The sequence below is a fragment of the Podarcis liolepis genome (assembly GCF_965112155.1).
Source record: "Podarcis liolepis genome assembly, chromosome: 5".
NCBI classification, from domain to species: domain Eukaryota; kingdom Metazoa; phylum Chordata; class Lepidosauria; order Squamata; family Lacertidae; genus Podarcis; species Podarcis liolepis.
This window is the reverse complement of record NC_139556.1, coordinates 38,568,261-38,588,962: the sequence shown is the minus strand read 5'-3', so window position 1 is coordinate 38,588,962 and position 20,702 is coordinate 38,568,261. Positions and strand designations below refer to the sequence as shown.

The following is a 20,702-nucleotide window of genomic DNA, read 5'->3' as shown; positions in this document are numbered from 1 at the left end:
CTATGCGTGTTTGGGGTGGCTTCCAATTATTGTAATAGCCAGGCCAGCCTTCTGATGAGGTGAGAACCAAGGTGATGAGCCATTAAGGGGGCTTAAGAGGCTTGGTGAAAGAGGTCAAATGGGTGGGGGGCCCTCCCTCAACAGATAAATCCAGAAAGTTGAGTTTGTAGTGATGTGACTTAGAAGTAACAAGCTAGAAAGCAACATTTGAGAGGAAGTTTAGTGACTGTTTGAATCAAAGGTTGTGGCTATGGGAGAAAGAAGAACTGAGAACTTTTTGGGGTGTTAATGCTGTGCACCCCTCCATCACAGGCTCAGGTTGTATACATGTGTAAATAAACCATATTATATAAAAACACTGCAGTCTTCACTGTACATAATTCCTAAAAGGAAACACGAACCCTGGGAAAGAGCACAGAAACCATAGAATCTCTCAGAGACTGGAGTGGCATGCAACAATATATTATCAAGCTGCACAGATTTTGCTGTCGTTTACTCTTGCTGTGGATTTTTCGAGTGCAACAATATGTCAATAAAACCATATGTCCTAAAGACACCACAGTCTCCGCTTGACCTTCATTACAAGGGATTTGAACCCTGGTTAACTGGCTGAAACCCTTGGAATCTCTCACCACTTGGAGATAAGGATGGCGTGTGACAGTATGATTCTGTCCATCAGTCAGAGTGAGGGCTGACTGAGTTCATTTGGGAGACTAGACATGTACCAAAGTGCTTCAGTGTTAACCCCTTAGCCTTAATAAAACTCTTGTTGAGTGTTGTGATCTATACGACTAGATCATCTGACAAAGCAGCCTTTTTGTTTGGTTAGTGTTATATCTCTCTTCGGGTTTATTGTTTCTTGCTAACAACGTTTGCATGTGCTATGTGGAAAAAATTGTGATGTGGGAGAAACTGTGAAGTCCGTCATCGCTTCTCTCGTGATTTCTGCCACCCCAGTTGCTCTGTGCTATAAAATAGCAGTTGTAACAATATGTTAAAGCTAAGTAAAAATGTATCGGTTTTAGCCCCCTAAGTCAGGCATCCCCAAACCTGGCCCTCCAGATGTTTTGGGACTACAACTCCCATCATCCCTAGCTAACAGGACCAGTGGTCAGGGATGATGGGAATTGTAGTCCAAAAACATCTGGAGGGCCGAGTTTGGGAGTGCCTGCCCGAGGTAGTAGCAGTTGCCAGAACATTACCCAGTTCACCTCTACATAGTTCCATCCTTATTTCAGATATTGTGATATATCGGTATACAGTGGTACCTCAGGTTACATACGCTTCAAGTTACATACGCTTCAGGTTACAGACTCTGCTAGCCCAGAAATATTACCTCGGGTTAAGAACTTTGCTTCAGGATGAGAACAGAAATTGTGCTCTGGCGGCACGGCAGCAACAGGAGGCCCCATTAGCTAAAGTGGTGCTTCAGGTTAAGAACAGTTTCAGGTTAAGAACAGACCTCTGGAACGAATTAAGTACTTAACCCGAGGTACCACTGTATTGCAATGTTTAGCTGGTGATATATCACAACACTGAAAACCAGACATTGCTCAGCCCTAGACACCACCCAAAGTCTCTAAGGTAAATTGGGCTTCAGCTACACAGCTCCAATCTCTTCCTGTAATCTGAAGCCACTCAGTTTGAGTACCCAAGCAGCCAGCACAGCTGAGAAACCACAAAAACCATTTTGCCCTTAAATGGTTCCTTTGGGGGGTAAGTAGTAGGTGATTAGGTCGAAAGACTCCTGCTCACGATGACACTGCAGCAGCTGGAGAGAAACTAAATGGAATATGTGTTTCACATATTATTATGCATCTTGTTTTAGCCATAAAACCATATGTTGAAAATTGTCATTGCATTGTTCACAGTAGAACCAGCATTTCCCCTCAAATAGCCCAAGCATTCCCTTAGACTGGAAAAACAACAACAATTTGGCTTGATGCCTTAGTGTGCTCACAGCCAATCACTGCAACGTTAGCCTTAAATGTAAATGCCTTTCCATCTCAGAGTCTTTATTTTAGCCACAAGGCTCCCATGAATGTTCAGCTTTACAGAAAGAATCCCCTCCTGGTTTTCCCTAGTGTGAGCTTTGTACTACACTGTTGTCAGTTCCGAGGTAATTTTCTATCAGAAATGTAATGTTTTATATGTTGTTTATTTACTTATTTGAAACATCATCATCATCATCATCAATTTCCCCACCCTTCATCCTTAAACTCCAGTGCAGATTACAAGAATCAAAGCACAATAGTTCAAAACAGTTTTTTTAAAAAAATTACAATCACAGAAATAAGGTGGATCTTGAAGATATACAGCTCAAGTGTCAAAAGCAGGGTAAAGAGGTATTTTTTTAAATGAGAGCTATTTAAGAAGATGCCAGTTAGGGGCTGCCCAGAGAATGCTGTGTCCTTCCCCACCACCATGCTGAGTTTCTGAGGGCTGTGGAACAACCAAAAGGGCTCCCTATGCTGATCCTGGCATCTGAGGGGGGTCTGTAAGGAAGGAGTGAGATTTACCAGGTATTATCAGGAGTCTCAGTCATTAAATACTCATGTTAGCTTTGAATTGGACCCTGGGACAAACTGGCAACCAGTGCAGCTGCTTTGAAACAGGATTTATGTGAGATCTGAAAGACATACATAATTAGAAAACATGAACAGTTTTCATCTGTTCTTAGTCTATTGTTATTTTAGCATTCTGAAAATTTTTAATTAGTCTTGTTAATTTTTCCTAGTGATAATTTTATTGTTTTATCTTTTTTTGTAAACCACTTTGAGGTGTTCTTTCTTTCTTTCTTTCTTTCTTTCTTTCTTTCTTTCTTTCTATCAATCAGGAGGTATAAAGTTTATGAAATAAATAGATAAGATAAAGTAGAGGGATATAATAAGAGGACATTTAGGAACATAGGACCCTGCCTTGTACTGAGTCAGACCACTGGCCTATCTAGCTCATTATTGTCTACAGTGATGGGCAGTGACCCTTTAGGGTGTCAGGCAGAGGGTCTCTCCCCTCCCTACTTGGAGATTTAACATGGGGCTTCCTGCACGTAAAGCAGATGACCGACTTCTGAGCTAGCTCAGGCCAATGTGATCTTCCCTTGCTGGTTCTTGCTTTGCATTCTACGTGACATGAGGGGGGTATTCATCCTAGACATCTGACTGATCTAGATTTCCAAATGGCTCATATCCCATCATTTAGAAGGCATCATAAAATATGTGTCCTTTACCACTTTCATGAACTTGGCAAACCACAGTTTTTAGAAGATGGCAGCTGGGAGTAATTAAATGGCGGCCAGTGTCACTATCTATAGTTGGCAGACATGTGCAGTTATTGTCTGAGAGCAGTATTTCAAAATCCAACTGCAGTTCTCCACATGACTGAACTACGTAGGTGCTGAGTTTTGAAATCATGCTCTTGTTTTTCTAATTCATCACAGGATGTGCAGTTGGGAGGGGGGAAGAAATGCACAAAGTTCTAAAAAAAAAAAAGGCAGATACTGCTAGCAAGTTGTGGTGACTGAGAAGCTAGTATTGCTTCTCGTGTACAATATTACAGCAAAAGAGCATTTCCTTTTCCTGCTTTTTCAACCCTCCATGAATCCTTGGGGTAGTTTGCATCATTTGTAAAAGCACAACATCAAAAACACCAAAACAAAACAAAAAAGCCTAACAGCACAGTCCTATGTATGTCTACTCAGCAATAAGACTCACCGAATTCAATTGGAGTTGCTCCCAAGTAAGTGTGCATAGGATTGCAGCCTAAATCTCCAAAAATGAGCCAGGCCTTCTGTATTATCTCTTATGAGATATTAATAGATTCAGGAAGGTAGTCATGTTGGTCTGTTGCAGACAAAATAAATAAATTAAAAATTATCCAGTAGCACCTTAGAGTCCAACGAACTTAGTTCTGGGTATAAGCTTTCGTGTCCATGCACACTTCTTCAGATACCATTTCTTCACTTCTTCTTCAGGTATCTGAAGAAGTGTGCATGCACACGTAAAGGGAAGTTTTCCTTCTGCCCATACTTGCTGCATTTTGGGGAAGCCTTGCACCTTTTCTCTTGCATTCTAGAAAGTCTTGCTTATAAGCTTTCCCCTGCTTTTGCACACACTGTACGAACCTGCTTTCATGCCTAGCTGACCACATCTACAGAACTTGATTGTTACATTGTTTCATGCTATGATCAATCATTAGTAACAGACATCCTAAGCTCATGGAAAACAAACTGTACCTGCTCTCCATGCCTAGTTGACCACCTCTACAGAACTTGATTGTTATATTGTTTCGTGCCATATTAATCTCTAGTTACAATTTAATTAGGAGGCTTCATGCCTGTCTAGTTATAGCTTCAATTCCCAGCCTTTACTCCATCAATGATAAATGATCACATGTAATCCCCACCTCTCACATGTAATTCCCGCCTTAGTACTTACGTTAACCAATCACAAGTTTCTTTGTGTATGTATCAACCAATCAGCCACAGGCCCACCTGTGGCAATGCTTGTAATATTCAATAAAAGAGGCTCTCAGGGTCCGCCCAGACAGACGCCTCATGTTACACCTGCCTCTCTCGTCTCCTGTGATTTTTCATTCCTACACACACGAAAGCTTATACCCAGAACTAACTTAGTTGGTCTCTAAGGTGCTACTTGACAATTTTATAATTTTGAGACATTAATAAATAACTATACCAAGCCCACAGTGAGGTCTGTGGAGCCCCAAGTTGGCACTGGCAGAGTTGCCACCGCTGTTGCCCGAGAGCTTACCCCAACCCCACTACTGCCTTGTTCTGCCCCATCAAGAGGAGCACAGCGTTGCTACCACTGGGAAAATGCTACTGTTGGCGTGGATTGTGCTCTCTTTGTAGCCCCTAGTAGGGAAAAACAACTGAAAAGTTTCCCCTCCCAGTTGCTATAAAGGAAGAGCATTTACTGTATGCAAAATGCAGACCCTCCAAGTCTCCCTATTGTCCAGGGGTGTCCCGGATTTAGAGAAGCAGTCCCAGTTTCTGATTTGATCCTGGAATGTTTCCCTAGGACGTCCTTATTTTTATTGGAGAAATGTTGGAGGGTATGGAGTTATCCAGCTCTTAAGCTGTCTGAAGGAAATCCTGTATAGGGAAGATTTTTTAATGTTTAATGTTTTTTATATATGTTGGAAGCTTCCCAGAGTGCTGGGGCAACCCAATAAGGTGTGTGGGGTAGAAATAGTGAAATTATCGTTATGGAATGGGACGTCCCTATTTTCATCAGAGAAATGTTGGAGGGTACAGGAGTGAGGAAGTCTGAGACAAACTTCTGCTTGTCTCTTTCCCTCCCACCCCGCACCTTCCTCTGGATGTGTATCTAGTCTGCAGTGCAGCTTGGGCTTCCTTCCTTTTTGTCAGAGAGTCTATGTTTCCGCTTATACACCTTGCATTTGTGCTTTGCAGACACGCTAAACTATACGGCAGTTGCAATAAATCAAACTGTTAGGAGAGTCTCTTCCTCCCTCCCTCCCTCTCCCTCTCAAACTGTTCTGTGTCTCTTCTAGCCGTGTTTTAATAAGAACCTTGGTGACTTATGGTGAGGCAGCTGCATTTGGAAATCCTGTCAGCTCGCAAAATGACACGACACTTTCTAAATCAGAAGGGAGACAAATACATTTTTAACAGGACCACCCAATTTCAGCACAAAAATGATCCTTGCATGCACACAGCTGGCTTCCTTGCCTTATAAAGCAAAAGCATGTGCGTATTTTCCTTTGGAGGAGTGCAGCTGTTTTTGCTTCATAAAGATGCGTGCCATTTTTTTTAAAAAAAGTTTTATTTACTACAGAAGCCTATTATTTTAGCCATGTAAAGTACTGCAGTATGATGATGATGATGATGAATGATATAATAACACTGTACACTGGGCTGTGTGGGGTGTTGGGGGATGGGTATCAACTATTGCTCACCTTTGGTTCCCCACCCTTCACTCAGTTTTCACCTGAGGCTCAAAGAAGATGTCAGCAGGTGACATCTAGTATGGAAATACAACTCTGGGGAAAGCTTCACCAGTTCACATTCAGTCTGGAAATCATTTTATGACATTGTGGAGGAAGAGGGCACGCATTTGCATTTGATGAAGCATTTAAAGAAATTGGAGTGGGGGTATTTCCTTGTCTTTGTGCATGTTTATTTCTCTCTACATGGTTTGTGGACGCTGTGTACTTTCCCATCCTCACCTTACCTTTTATCTTTGCAACAACCCTGTGAGGTAGGTGAGACTGAGTTAATTAATATATGGGCAGCTAAGCAGCATTTGGTAGCTGCAGTTCGTGTAACGTTAGGCATGCAGTCCCTGAAATGCTGAAATATATTCTTTTTGGGGTGCAGTCCTATACACACAGTTTCTTCAAGCTGAGAATTTCTTGATCCAAATCCCACGACAAAAGGGAACTCGGCAGGGCGTTTTCCTGTCCAGGCAGTAGCAGCTCTCCTCACGCCCTGTTTGTCAGCTGCCTGCTTTCTAACAAGGACGCTGTGGGGTGCATGACTGAAACATGCACTCCTTGCCAGAAGCTGCCTGTCACTTGTGTGCTACCCCAGTAGTCTTTCAGCGGCTATCCTGAAATTTAGCTGTGTTTATATTACCGTGCTGCTGAAACCTCCCTCCTGCTTTGCGAACAGCAGAAAGGAATGCAGACTGGAGGAGACCAAGGGCCCTGCGAGGCCACCCAGATCAGAGAGTTTTGTGCAGAAGCCCCTATATGGCTCTGTTTGACAGAGAGATGGAGATGGAGCTCTGCTCTGCTCCTTGTTTGGGAAGCTGGTGGGAGGGGAACAGGCCAAGGAGCTATATAAGCTGAAAAGGTTCACTTTGCCAGTGCACCACCCCAGAACAGCTCTCCCCAGCCAAGCGCTGACAGGTAAGAGGCAGGGAACCAAAGAAGTGATTTCAGGATTTGCCTGATCAGTTTAGATAAAGAAAGAAGGGGGGGGGGGGAGAGAGAGACTTTCTTTGCTGTTTCAGTCCAGCATATTGGTGGCGCCTAGGAGAGCTCATCACACAATAAAGGAGTACATGTGCAATAATCCACGCCCATTGAGCTTAATTGGTGTTTGCTATTTTACTTCAGTGGGATGTTCCATGTACTCTTAGGTCGTGCTCCTGCTGTCTGATGCACTGCACATTTACTTGGAAGTAAGTCAGTCTGAACTCAGTGGAGTTTAATCCTAAGTAACTGTGCTGCAATTCTAAGGAAACATTCTTGGATGTGGGACTTATTTCTGAGTAAACAAGCACTGGATTGTGCTGTTTGTCCTGATCCAATTAAGTATTTATTTTTATGAGAGGATTTAAGCAAATGCCTTACTCTTCCAGTGAACTTGGTGGGGCTTAAAGAAGGATACTATAATTTTGCCTCGATTGTGCCATTGTCTTATTCTCTGACCCTCACTTTTGCATTTCCATTTCTAAGATGAAGCTGGTATGATGTTTATAAGCAATGTCATTTATAGCTAAGCCTCTGTAAGCCTTTCTGCCAGAGTATTTATTTCTTCTTCTGCATTGCTCTTTAAGCACCATCCTTGCTGGGAAAGGGTCTCTCTCTCTCTCTCTCTCTCTCAGTTATGATTCAGATTTGTTCCTAGTGTGTTCTTGCTCTTTAGAAGCTGTGTGGATATTAGGCTTGCATGAATCTGTACATTGTGAACCTGAAAAGGCTTTCCCACTTCAGGCTTTTGACAGGTTCTTTTCACACCCTCACTGGGATTCTCAAGCTTGGAATGAACTGGTGGATTGAGACCTAATTGAATGTGTGTGTGCGCACATTTTCACATGGAACCCCTTTGGTTGTTTTGCCAAATGGAGATAAGATGCATTCACTTCTAGTCATGGCCTTAAGTTCAGAGCAAGAGGAGATATGTAGCAGAAACTTGTGTTTTGCTTATGTCATGGTGTAAAGTGCCATGTATATACATTGATAGTGCTGCATAAATAAAATTACTATTACTACTTCACGTGCTGCTATTACTCCTAAGTAGTGCCTAGAGGAAATTCCTTAGAAGCAAGCATAACAGCACAAAATTAAAACTCTAGTGAGTCATAACTTCACTCTGTCCCCTGTTTGGTGTAAGTGTTGATGTTAACTAACAAGGGTAAATTAAATTATAGAGTGCAAATGCTGCAAAAAAGCATAATCTAGGATGGCTAGATGCAAAAGAGGACATGGTTCTGCAAGTTGCATAGAAGTGGGATATTCAACAGGTGTGGCTTGTCATGCAATAAACAACTGTTGAAATCCTATCTTCTTTCTGTTCTTTGTCCCATTTTGCATCTTATTCTCCTAATAATAGCTGCAGCCTAGGTTCTCATGGATGCCCTGTACCCAGTTGGGGCTTGTGGGTAGTCCAATCCTCGTATGTAGACCTGTGCCAGTGGAGGGTACATGCACTAGAATCCCTCCAGTCACACTGGCTCTGAGCATGGTCCTCTCCATGCCTCAAACACATAGCTATCCAAACTGGAGTGGCCAACATTTGTTGACATACCACAATATTTACTGTAGCATTTCCTCAGTATACAGTTGCCATTCTTCTCATGTATATAATGTACTTGCTGAACTCTGCCTATGATAATATATTTGGACATTTAATTATTAGAACACACACACACACACCACTCACTCACTGGGGAAAGCCCATTTTTTGCTTTTCCTGCATGGGTTTTTTTGTCAGTGTCTAACACCCCCACACCTGAGCTTTGCCTGCATTGAGGCTGCAGGTCATCAGGACAGGCCAGCTGCTTGTGCCCTTTCCACCTGCAGTACAGTGCTTGTATGTGAGGAGGGGCCAGTGGAGAAAAGAGCGCAAAGCCCAGGGCCTTCTCCATCGTGACACCATCCCTGCAGAATTCCCTTCCGAAAGAGCTTCATATGGCCCACTCCTTCCATGGTTTTCTAGAGGGCAACTCTTCTCTTTATAGCCCAGTCTAGCACCTGCAAGGGACAGCGATAGTAAATCTTCACTTGGAGTTGTGTTGTTTAAATTCTCCTTGTGTTGATTTCTGTCATTTCAGCTTATAATTACTATAGATATTTACTTGCACAGCTTTGACATATTGTGAGCCTGTTTGTTTGGAAAGTGGGGAAAAATAGAAGGATCCTCCTCCTAATATCTAAATAAGCCATAATCTGCAGACAGTATATTTCAATGAGATTTGCCTTTCCTGTAGCATACCTGGTATGCTGGGATGCCTTTTAGCTCTGTCCAGAAGCAAGAATTAGCAGAAAAATTGCACATCTTAGGACAGCTTTCCCCAAAGTGCTACTGCCCTCCAGATGATGTTGGAATACAAATCCCATCAGCCCCACTTAGCATCACCAATGGTCAGGGATGATGGGAGTTGTAGTCCACCAGCAGCTGGAGAGTACCAGGTTGGGGAAGGCAGCCTCAGGCTGCAATCCTGGTCATGCTTTTGCTGGCAGGCAGTCCTTTGCACTCAGCAGGGCTTACTTCTCAATAGACATCCATAGGATTAAACTATTAAAAGACAATCCTATGTATAAACTCCATTAGATGTACTGGGGCTTATTTTCTTAGTAAACATGCATAGGGTTGCTCATGAGAGATGCACACAATGGCTTTGTTGCAGGTTTCTGGGTTACATTAGCAGCTGCAGTTATCACCTTAGCACTCTGGAGCATCCCAGGGGCCTTAGAGCACTGCTTGCTTCTCTGTCACCAGAAGACACATGTTAAAATCTGCTTGAATTTATCCTAGTTACTAAATATGGTTTTCATTTAGAGTTCACCCTGCTCAGGCAGAAATGCAGCATTCCGCCTCCCCCCCTCCCTCTTAGGATTTTTGGCTCAGTTGGCTTGAGTTTGAGCAAACCACCCTTGACCTCTCCAGCTCTGTTCCAAAAACAGACATTTGAAAGACTTTGTTTCCTAATTAGGAAATCGTTTGTTCCAAACAGGCTAGCTAGAGGCACTCAAGTTAGGTAAGGTTTCCTCTGTGCTTTGGAGTAAAATGCTCAAGTATATATAGCCACTAGCTCCCCAAAATATGTGCTATTAAACATTTCTTTTCAGTAAAACTAAATATAAAAAGTCTTCTTCTACTTGTTGTTTTAAATTTAAGGTTTAATTTCCACCACCTCCCTGAGCATTTCAGAAGAACTATATTATACCCTCATCCACTTTTTATGTGAAGTAACCTGGACTGATGAGACAAAGAGTGAATTGACACATCACGTTCCTTGAGGTGATGTGTCGAAGATGTGTCAAATGCAAAATGTAAATGTGACAGATATAGATTTGCAAATGTGGGTTTATTACCACCCAGGGAAGAGCTAAGGTTAGCAGGAGCTCTTTGCTGAGCTCACTCATTTTGGGACAACCCCAGGTTTCCCCTGTGTGATGTGTATAGAAGTGGCCTCTCTCTATATTTATATTTTGGTATAAACATTTCCTTAAAGATCTCTTATCCCAGGTTGAGAAGGCATTTGAATTCGGTTCCCTCTCACACCCAAAGCAAAGGCTCACTGGCTCACAAAGCATTTCCTTTGAACACTGCCTCACAGTTCCCATTCCTGAGTCCCAGGGTGTATTCTGAGGGCACCATCTTGTATGTTTGGGACTGGATGGGAGGCCACCTGAGAATCCCAAATGCTTCACCTTGAGTTCCACATTGGAAGAAAATGAACTAAATATTAGTGACAGCAGATACCAATGGAAAGGCACAGGAAATGCCATTCTTTGTTTCTAAGAGGCATTTAGAGCCTATGTTCTTTGTATTCATGCTAGACATCTCATTTTTACCTTCACCAGTTTGAGCTTTCATGCTGCTGCTCTCATGATGAGAACACCAAGTGCTTCTAGTTTCTTAATTAAGGCCTGCAGTGCTTGATCTTATCTGCCTTGTTAAAATCCAGCACCGCAGGCCTTAATTAAGAAACCGGATAACAGTATTGTTGGGTTAAGTTACACTTGAGTTTCCTCATGACTAGCAGAACTGTTTGTACCCTGTACTAAATCAAACTGAAATCTCACATCCAAACCCTACACACACACACACACACACACACACACACACACACAAACACACACACACACACACACACACAACTTCTGAAACCCTTGGAGAAATGATGGGATAAAAATTTAAGTAAGAATTATATTGTCACTATTACGATAAGAAACATTTGCTTTTTAAGAAAAGTAAGCTCAGATTCTTAGGAGAGTGAATTCTGTACCTAATAGCCACATTCTGTGGCTTTATCTTCACTCCCACTGCATCATGGGGGAGTGGGGGTAAAATAGTAAAGGTAAAGGACCCCTGGATGGTTAAGTCCAGTCAAAGGTGACTCTGGGGTTGTGGTGCTCATCTCGCTTCAAGCCGAGGGACCCGGCGTTTGTCCACAGACAGCTTTCCTGGTCATGTGGCCAGCAAGACTAAACTGCTTCTGGCTCAGTGGGCAGAGGCGTACGAAGTGGGGACGGAAGGGGTGGGTGACCCTGGGTACCACTCTGGGGGGTGTGACAAGATGGCCCCTGCCTCCCCCCAGCTGTAGAGTGGCTGAGGGTGCACACAGTCAGTATGGGTGCCACTCACACAGCATCTTCTCTGACATCGTCCATCAAGAATGGAGATGGTAGCAGAGAGGATTAGAGTATCTCCCTCCTTCGCACCCCTTTGTCATCCAGAAGCATTGCAGGGCAGAAGAGTGTTGGCCATTGGGGCTACTTTTAAGGCAATTACAATGGCAGTGGCCCTTCGGAAGCCCACAAGTCCCAAAGGCCACCACTTTTTAAGTCATGAATTGCTGCTCTGCTACATGTCAGGACAATTGAGAGAGGTGACCCTTTTGCTACTTTTACAAAGTTTCTTCTAATTGGAGCCAGACTCCGTTAACTCTCGAAGCTAGCATTCCCCTGCCCCCAACCACCAGCACTGCTCTTGGGAATGTTTTCTTTTATTACATTGAGACTTCTATGTTCTCTTTATAGGTCTGTACTTGTGTGGAAGGTCTGAGAAAGTTGCTATAGAAGATGTGTGAGGAAGAGGACAGCACCGCACTGGTTTGTGACAATGGCTCAGGACTGTGTAAGGCTGGCTTTGCTGGGGATGATGCTCCGAGAGCAGTTTTTCCATCCATTGTGGGACGTCCCAGGCACCAGGTGAATAACTGGCTCAGCGACTGAAACACTGATTGGTACAGAAGCCAAAGGATTCATTAGCAATAATAACACGGACCTCAAAAGGAAGAGTTTTGTTTCCCACACACACTCCCTTTACAAGCCACAGTCCTTATCCAATTTCTTTTAGATCATTCCTGTTGATGTCAATAGAGTTTTGCCATGTAGCATGTTGTGGTCCAATTTAAAATGCAGTTTAAACTCTTGAGCAGAGCAGCCATATTGGAAGAGAGTAAACTTTCACCAGAGGCTGGCAACCCTATTTCCTCAGCCAGTTTCTCTAATTTGGAAAAATGTGCATTCACCAGTGCTTTTTGGTTTTGTGTTTGCTGAGGTAGAATGGGAGAATGATCAGCAAGTAGAATTGACTAATAAAATTGACTAATCAGTTGACTAATTTAGAACATCTTGTAGATTGGTAGACTAACCATAGATTGCTATAGAGATGAGTTTTAAGAAAGTCGGGGGGGGGGACAAATATCAAGTAATCATAGCAAATCAAATATCACTAGTCAGATACCTCTTACTAAAGGCCCCTCAGGATGTCATTTTTATTGCACATTCATGATGATTTGTGCTCATGATTTTATCAGGGCAATAATATACAGTCCTGTTTTTAATACTGTTTGTAGCTTTACATGCTTTGGGGTAGCCACACTTCTTCCTTTTTAGTCAGTGCATATCCCACAACTTCCTGCTGAAATCTAGTAACTTTTTATACCACAAATGTTCTGGTTTCTTTTGTTTTACTTCTGTTCTGCTATAGCCTCTCCAGACAGCAATAATGTGATAGCACTGGGGAAGCATCACAGAACAAGCTAAACGGAATACATCCATCAGTAATGCACTTTAAATAGCCATGTCATCAAACTTCAAATTCACAGCCTAAGATGATCTTGAAACTGTTGAGATATCCATAAGCTATAGACCTGAGTGGGGGGGGGGCTTGTGTGTCCAGTCTCTGCATGTCAGGTCAATGGAACTGTGGCTTGTATCAAATAATTATTGTGACCCAACAAGAATGGAAAATGCACGTATTCAAATCCATCAAGATAGCACGCTTTTTTTAAAAATGACTCTTTTTCTTCCCCTGTTAAAGCTGCAATACTATTTATCTGGAAGCAAGTCCAACTGAAATACCTGAGGCTTACTTCCAAGTAAACATGGCTGAGGATCAGGCTGTAAATGTGAGCCATGGAAGTGGAGCACTTGAGAAGAGTGTGCTGTCCAATATTTGCCACTAGATGGCTGTTCACTCATATTTATAGCATGTACCAGAAGTAAAGATGGCCATCAACTTGGAGGACTTCAAAAGAAGATTAGACCAACTCATGGAGGATAAGGCTGCCAGTAGCTGCTAGCCACAATGCCTATGTTCTGCCTCTATTGTCAGAGGTGGTATGTCCCTGAATACTGGTTGCTGAAAATCACAAGAGGGAAGAGCGCTGTTAAGCCTGGGTCCTGCTTATAGGCTTCCCATAGATATCTGGCTGGCCACGGCGAGAACAAGATGCAGAACTAGAGGGGCATATTCTTTGCATGCAGAAGGTCCAGTCTCTGGATGCAAGGGTTTGAGGAAGCACTATTATTGGCTCAGATCCCTGTCCAAGACTCTGGCAAGCTGCACTCCATCTGTGTAGGTGATACTGAGCCAAAGGGACCAATGATCTGAGCCAATATAAAACGGTTTTCCTATGTTTCTATCCCATTGGCCACTTTTTCCTATTACGTTTCTTATAGTTATGCTCAGTGGGGAAACAATGAAGGCTGGTTGGTTCCTCAACCTTTTATTTAAAAATAAGATAGAGGGTATGGGTCATCTTGTTTCCTTTGTTACATTGCTTTCTTAGGAGCCTGTTGTCATCGTCACCTTTTCTCCCTCTCTTACTTAGGGCGTGATGGTAGGGATGGGCCAGAAAGACAGCTATGTAGGAGACGAAGCCCAAAGCAAGAGAGGGATCCTGACCTTGAAATATCCAATAGAGCATGGAATCATCACAAACTGGGATGATATGGAGAAGGTATTGAAACCACAAATTAAAACAGAATATAATGCAAAATGAATGATAAGCAGAAGCAGGGATTTTTGCTCTTTTTTGGGGAGGGGGGAAAGTTGTGATTTGCCTGTGTATTTTTGGTGAGAACAATCTGCATATCTTCTGCTATTGGGATTTTTATTTTTTTCCCCAATAAGTTCATGGTGTTTGGTGTTCCAGTAAGGACGTTGCAAGAATGCATATTTGCTGCTATGATTTGGAATTACCGTACATAGAGACTAATTAAGAAGTCACAGAAAGAAAATGCAATTAACAAGTTCTGGAAAGTGGTGGCTAGGGCTTCCTTTATCTGGAGTGGGCGTGGGTGCTTCTCCACCACTGCTGGTAATGTATACATCTTCTGCCCATGGAGGTTATCTTTACTCACAGTGTGCTGATTGGGAGCTGTTTCTCCTCATTGCTCTCATGTGTGCAGCTGCGATGAATATTGCATTCACATAGATGACACCACCCCCTCTCATAGTTCTGAATCAGACATTGCTAGTTTGGGACGGAATTATGCGGTCCACTTAGCCACATGGGCAGAAGAGTGGGCAGAGGAGTAGATTGGGATTTGCAATGGTTTGAAAATTGTGACTATTAAAGTGTTTTCCTCACCTCCTAAATTAGGTGGCTGAAAGCTGGGGGGGGGGGAATGGGATTATTTGCATGAGAACAGATTTGTGTGCAAGCTCCAGTTCTGTTATTGAAAACATGTGCCTGTGGCGTTCGTACAGAGCCCCCAGTTGTTTCACGGACTATTGACCTGTGCACCACTGTTTTATTCTTCTGCTGCCACCAACCAGGTTTCTTCTGGTGAAATACTGAGTCTCAGTCAGGTTGTAAAGTCAACAATGAAGATTAAAGTTTATTGAAGAACAAACAAGTTTTAAATATGTTCAGAACGGTTTCTCAAATGCGCGCCCTTAACTAGATGTGGCACTATCTCACACTGTCACACTCTTCTCTCTCAGTTCTATCCCTGTCTCTCACTCTGTCACAACTGCTAGCTTTCTCTGACTCTCCTATCTTCCAATGGTAAAATCCCTGGGCTGAACCTCAAAAGCAGGTAGGCTTTCTCATTGGTCAATCTACATTAACCATTCCCATCCCCCTGTACAAACATAATCACAAGGAATGGGCAAAGGCCACAGTGCCCAGGAACACCGTGGTCCACAATGCTATGTCTGCCTTCTTGAGCCACGAGGCACCAGTGAATTATCCAAGCCTAAAATCTGCCTACCCTTGATGTAGAAGAGGTTACCTGGACTGACATGGGTGAAACTATGGAGATATAACACTTGCAGTCTTAAACATTCAGTTCTAATGTCTCATAAGAGTTCTGTACCTACTGGAGCTTCAGAAATATTGTCAAGGTGGGGTGGTGGCCTGTGGCTGTTTATTATAATTTTATAATAAAAATTCACTTTGCTTTTTATTAATACAGATTTGGCACCACTCTTTCTACAATGAGCTGCGCGTTGCCCCTGAGGAACATCCAACTCTGCTTACAGAGGCACCTTTGAACCCCAAAGCTAACCGAGAGAAAATGACACAGGTAAACAGCCTCTTCTTAGCATTAAGGTCTTTGAATTACTATATGTTTATGTATTTCTTCGTTAAAGTTCTATACGGTGTAGATGCCAGCTGTATTTCTGATTGTTGATGTGGGTTATACACTGGTTTTGGTGGTTCTTTCTTCTGAGTTTGTAGGTGACCTTTATCTGTATTAGACTCTGTACTTCAGGACAATAAAAGGATTAACTCATACTTTTCATTGAATGGCTGGGATTTCAGTTCATGTCGTTAATATTTCAAGGCACCACATATATATTGGTGTGAAACACATTTCAGCTACCCTGATTTCCTGAGAACTGTAATTTTCTGAGGAATGGAAGTGACTATTAATCCAGTTTAAGTTTGTAAACATACCCTAGCTGCATAGTACTGATTTTTATTTCCTTAGAAAAGATGTCATGTTATACATTAACCCTCTCTAAATTAATGAAAACCTCTGTTGTTAGTCATGAGTTCTATTGATCCAGTTAGTGGAACCTGCTTAATTTGCAGGTTCTGGATGCATTGATAAGGATTGTGGAAATCATTTAAATTATGCGCTGTTGGTAATTAATGGTTACGACCCTATTGCATGGAGTAACAAAGATGATAGCACAAACCCGATACTTTCATTTTGTTTGTTTGTTTTTTATTACTTTTCAGATTATGTTTGAGACTTTCAACGTCCCAGCTATGTATGTTGCTATTCAGGCAGTTTTGTCCCTCTATGCTTCTGGACGTACAACAGGTAAGAAAGTGATGGGAGCTTTTGGATTTGTGAAAAGGAAGAAGAGTACATAGATATCAGGATAAATTCTGGCCATTTTGTGTTGTATCTAGGGATTGTGCTTGACTCTGGGGATGGTGTCACCCACAATGTGCCAATCTATGAAGGCTATGCACTGCCTCATGCCATCATGCGCCTGGACTTAGCCGGCCGTGACCTTACCGACTACCTCATGAAAATCCTGACAGAACGTGGCTACTCATTCGTTACTACTGGTAAGAGAAATACTTAGGATTGAGATTTGCCGAACATACTTTTAGGAGCTTTACAGGCACGTGGTTGCTTTCAGTAATGGTGAACAAGTTTTTCTATTAACATGTCTTGCCTAACACTATGTCTCCTGACCCCCTGGATGTGATGTGGGGACAGATAGGAGGCGGGTGAAAGCCCTAATCTGCTAGTGCTTGCTCCTGCTAGTTCAATCTGGCCCCAAATGTTTTGCAAATTTGTAGCATTTGGGGACTTGCTGTTGAGACGTGTATTTGTTTATTTTGAATGCAGAACACTGCAATTTTAAAAGCAAAGCAAGAGTCCTGTTTCATTATCATGAATAATACTGAACTAAAGATAAGCAATGCAGTTCCTTTCTTTGATTGCCAAAATTCTTTGGCGATCCCTCGTAGCTGAGTAAGATCAATCAATCATTCTTTGATTGCCGAAATAGTGTGATTTACACAGTACTGTTTGTAATTTAAACACAAATCTTTGCTTTGAATCCCATCTGCAGCTGAACGTGAAATTGTCCGTGACATCAAGGAGAAGCTTTGCTATGTTGCCCTGGACTTTGAAAATGAGATGGCCACGGCTGCTTCTTCATCATCCTTGGAAAAAAGCTATGAGCTGCCTGATGGTCAGGTGATCACAATAGGGAACGAACGTTTCCGCTGCCCAGAGACACTCTTCCAGCCCTCTTTCATTGGTAAGATAACTTACACTGTTTATTGGCCAATTATATTATTATACTCCTGCAAGAAATTCAGTCACCTCTCTCTAAATGGCTATACCTACCTGGTTATTAAAAATGGAGAACAAGTGGTCCTCAGGATGTCATTAGACTACAACTCCCATCATCCCTGGTAATGATAATGTATGTTGAGCTGATGAAAGTTGGAGTCCAACTTCCTCTCGAGGGCTATAGGTTTCCATAACTGCTTCTACGCCAACACAACCAACGATCCTTGAACATCCATACTTAGTTCACTTCACTTTCTGATTTGCTTTATATGCTAGAGGTGATGTGGGGCATTTCACTCATGGTGTGGTAAAAACTTGGACATGTATTTCCAGCTAGGAGCTGGCTCCCTGACAAGTGTACAAAAATAGCATAAACTAAGGCTTAAGACACCAAAGTGAACTTGCTGCCTTAGGGTAAATGAATGTTATTGTTGGCAGCTGTAACATTTGGGAAGAGTTGTTTGAGAATCAAAGTTGGATATAGTAGCAGCATTCTTTGCCAGGGAGATGGCCCAAGCAGTTACATACCTGTGAATTCTAGATTCAGGTAGGTAGCCGTGTTGGTCTGTCACAGTAGAAATAAATTAAAAAATTGCCCAGTAGCAGCTTAAGAGACCAACTAAGTTTGTTCTGGGTACTGTATAAGCTTTCGTGTGCATGCATACTTCTTGAGATACACTGAAACAGAAGTCACCGGAGCCTTATATATAGTGGGAGGGTGGGATGGGTTTTTTTCCAGAAGGGTAGTAGGGGATGGGTGACTGACTCAATGGTAAAGCTGTTGACGACTGTTAATAACTGCAATTAGTCCTAAAGGGGAAAAAACAAGGGATAGTATGCAGATGACCAAAAATAGCTTTAGCGTGTGTAATGAGACAAGAATCCAATATCGCTATTCAGACCAGGTCTCTGAATGTCAATTCATACACCTATGAATTGACATGTTTTGAAAAGCCCAACTCTAGATGGATTTGTAAATGTTGAATAACTGTATTAGGAATTCTTAGCCTGCATTGAAAATTGTAAAGGTGCTTCTATTCTTCTTTCAGCTCTGTCATTCCCTTTATACGAAACATTTTAAGAAACCAATTGTTGCACTTCAAACTTTGCCTGACTTCAACCTGCTATAAGATATTGGTTTTTTAAGTGTGCACACAATTACCTGACTTCTATACGCTAGGCTTTGAATAACAATTTCTCTCAGCCTTGAATTAGTTTAAGGCTACAGTGGTACCTTGGTTTTCAAATGTAATCTGTTCCGGAAGACCGTTCGACTTCTGAAACGTTTGAAAACTGAAAGTGGAAGCCTCAATTCAATAGGGCAACTCAAAATGGAAGCTGTGTAGTATGTTCAGCTTCCGAAAATTATTTGAAAACCGAAGCAGTTACTTCCAGGTTTTCAGCGTTCAGGTTCCGAAACGTTCATCAACGGAGACATTCAAGAACCAAGGTTCTACTGTATTTCATTAAGGTTCATTCTAACATCTTGTCCACAGCTTCACGGGTTGGTGGCTACTGGGTTCAGTCTTCTCAGTTGTGGCACCCACAATTCTACTATCCTAAGGCATGGTTAGAATTTTAGGATGCCCTCCCCAGGCAGATCCATCTGCCACTTAACATATATGGCACCAATTTAAACATATTTCATTCTCCGAGGCCTTGACAGAGGGTGCATTTTGAATTTATGATTTTGTTGTTGCATGTATTTAAGTTTATCAATTGTTTCTGGTCCTGTTTTCTTTCTGATTGCCATTTTCCTAATTATTATAATGGATGTATTTTAACACTTGACGATAATCCACACTTGGAGAGGCAGCTCAAAAGTTGGAAAGCCAAGGCAAATATATTTTAAATAAATAATTTCTCAACCATCATAGGCATGGAATCTGCTGGCATTCATGAAACCACCTATAACAGCATCATGAAGTGTGACATTGATATCAGAAAAGACCTCTATGCAAACAATGTACTATCTGGTGGAACTACTATGTACCCTGGCATTGCAGACCGAATGCAAAAGGAGATCACTGCCCTGGCACCCAGCACTATGAAAATCAAGGTACTGCATTATTTGATTATTATCTAATTTATAACGGCAAAGTAGGCCAGCATATTTTAAGGTGACTAGCTAGCTTATATATTTTAATGTAACTAAGATAAGCCAAAAAGGGATATGTAAAGCCCTTAATAAAATCTTGATGCAGAAAAGGTTAAAGCTAACTAAACAACTTATCCCACTCCCAAGCCAATATAGAGAAAGACAGGAACTGAAGAAAGTAGAAGACCAAGCAGAGGGGATTCCCAGCAGCACAGTGATTCTAGGGCGAGTTGACACCATTAAAAAAAAATTCTTGCAAGAAAATAAAATTAGATTATTTCCTGATGATACCATGGTTAAGCTCCTGTAAGTACTCTGGTGATCTTCCCCAAGGTTTTGCAGGAAATCACCCACCCAATTTAAACTGCCTTTAAAAACAGGGCAAAATATAAATCTGATCACGTAAGAGTGCTTTTGCAAGAATACTGAATTGCCCCAGGTGAAAGAAACCCAGTGTTTACTTTTCTCCTGTCAAAAATGATTGCATAAACACTCCTTTAGATAGGAAGACTTTAGAAGCAGCTCTTACCTGCTTGTGTCAGATACACAAGTATGGACAGATAAAACTCTTTTGTTTACCCATTTTTGCCATAGGAATGGCTTGCATCACTCCACTGAATTCAATTTCTTCATGAAGTTCATTTTATCATTGCATACAGCATTTTAGCTACACCCTTCCATTTCTCTTTTGTACAGATTATTGCTCCCCCTGAACGCAAGTACTCGGTTTGGATTGGTGGTTCTATCCTTGCCTCTCTTTCCACCTTCCAGCAAATGTGGATCAGCAAACAAGAATATGATGAAGCTGGTCCATCTATTGTTCACCGCAAATGCTTTTAAACTGCTTCTCTCTTTCCTATTTTTTTTTCTCTCTCTCCTTTCCTCTCTCCCCGAGCACATTACTGTGAATATATTCAGGAATAGCAATGTTTTTATAACTCCATTCCACTTATCTTAATAACAATGGCTCTGGCTATGTTTCCAATTAGATTATGTGTATTTTGGGGGGTGGGGCTGGGGATAGAATAAATTGTAAACATGCTACCAGTTGGGTGCTTGCAATTTTTCTTAATAAAAACACTTCCAGTTGTTCTTACTCAGC

The 20,702-nt window shown here is 42.0% G+C and overlaps 1 protein-coding gene across 1 annotated transcript; it reads left to right on the top strand.

The window, feature by feature from the left end:
- The first annotated feature begins 6,750 nt into the window (after positions 1-6,750).
- ACTA2 (actin alpha 2, smooth muscle) lies at positions 6,751-20,644 on the top strand. Its single transcript, XM_083505348.1, has 9 exons — positions 6,751-6,894; positions 11,980-12,150; positions 14,061-14,189; positions 15,652-15,762; positions 16,425-16,509; positions 16,602-16,763; positions 17,276-17,467; positions 19,380-19,561; positions 20,297-20,644. The coding sequence occupies exons 2-9, from the start codon at positions 12,022-12,024 to the stop codon at positions 20,438-20,440; spliced, it is 1,134 nt and encodes a 377-aa protein (XP_083361474.1). The 5' UTR covers positions 6,751-6,894; positions 11,980-12,021; the 3' UTR covers positions 20,441-20,644.
- The last annotated feature ends 58 nt before the right edge of the window (positions 20,645-20,702 follow it).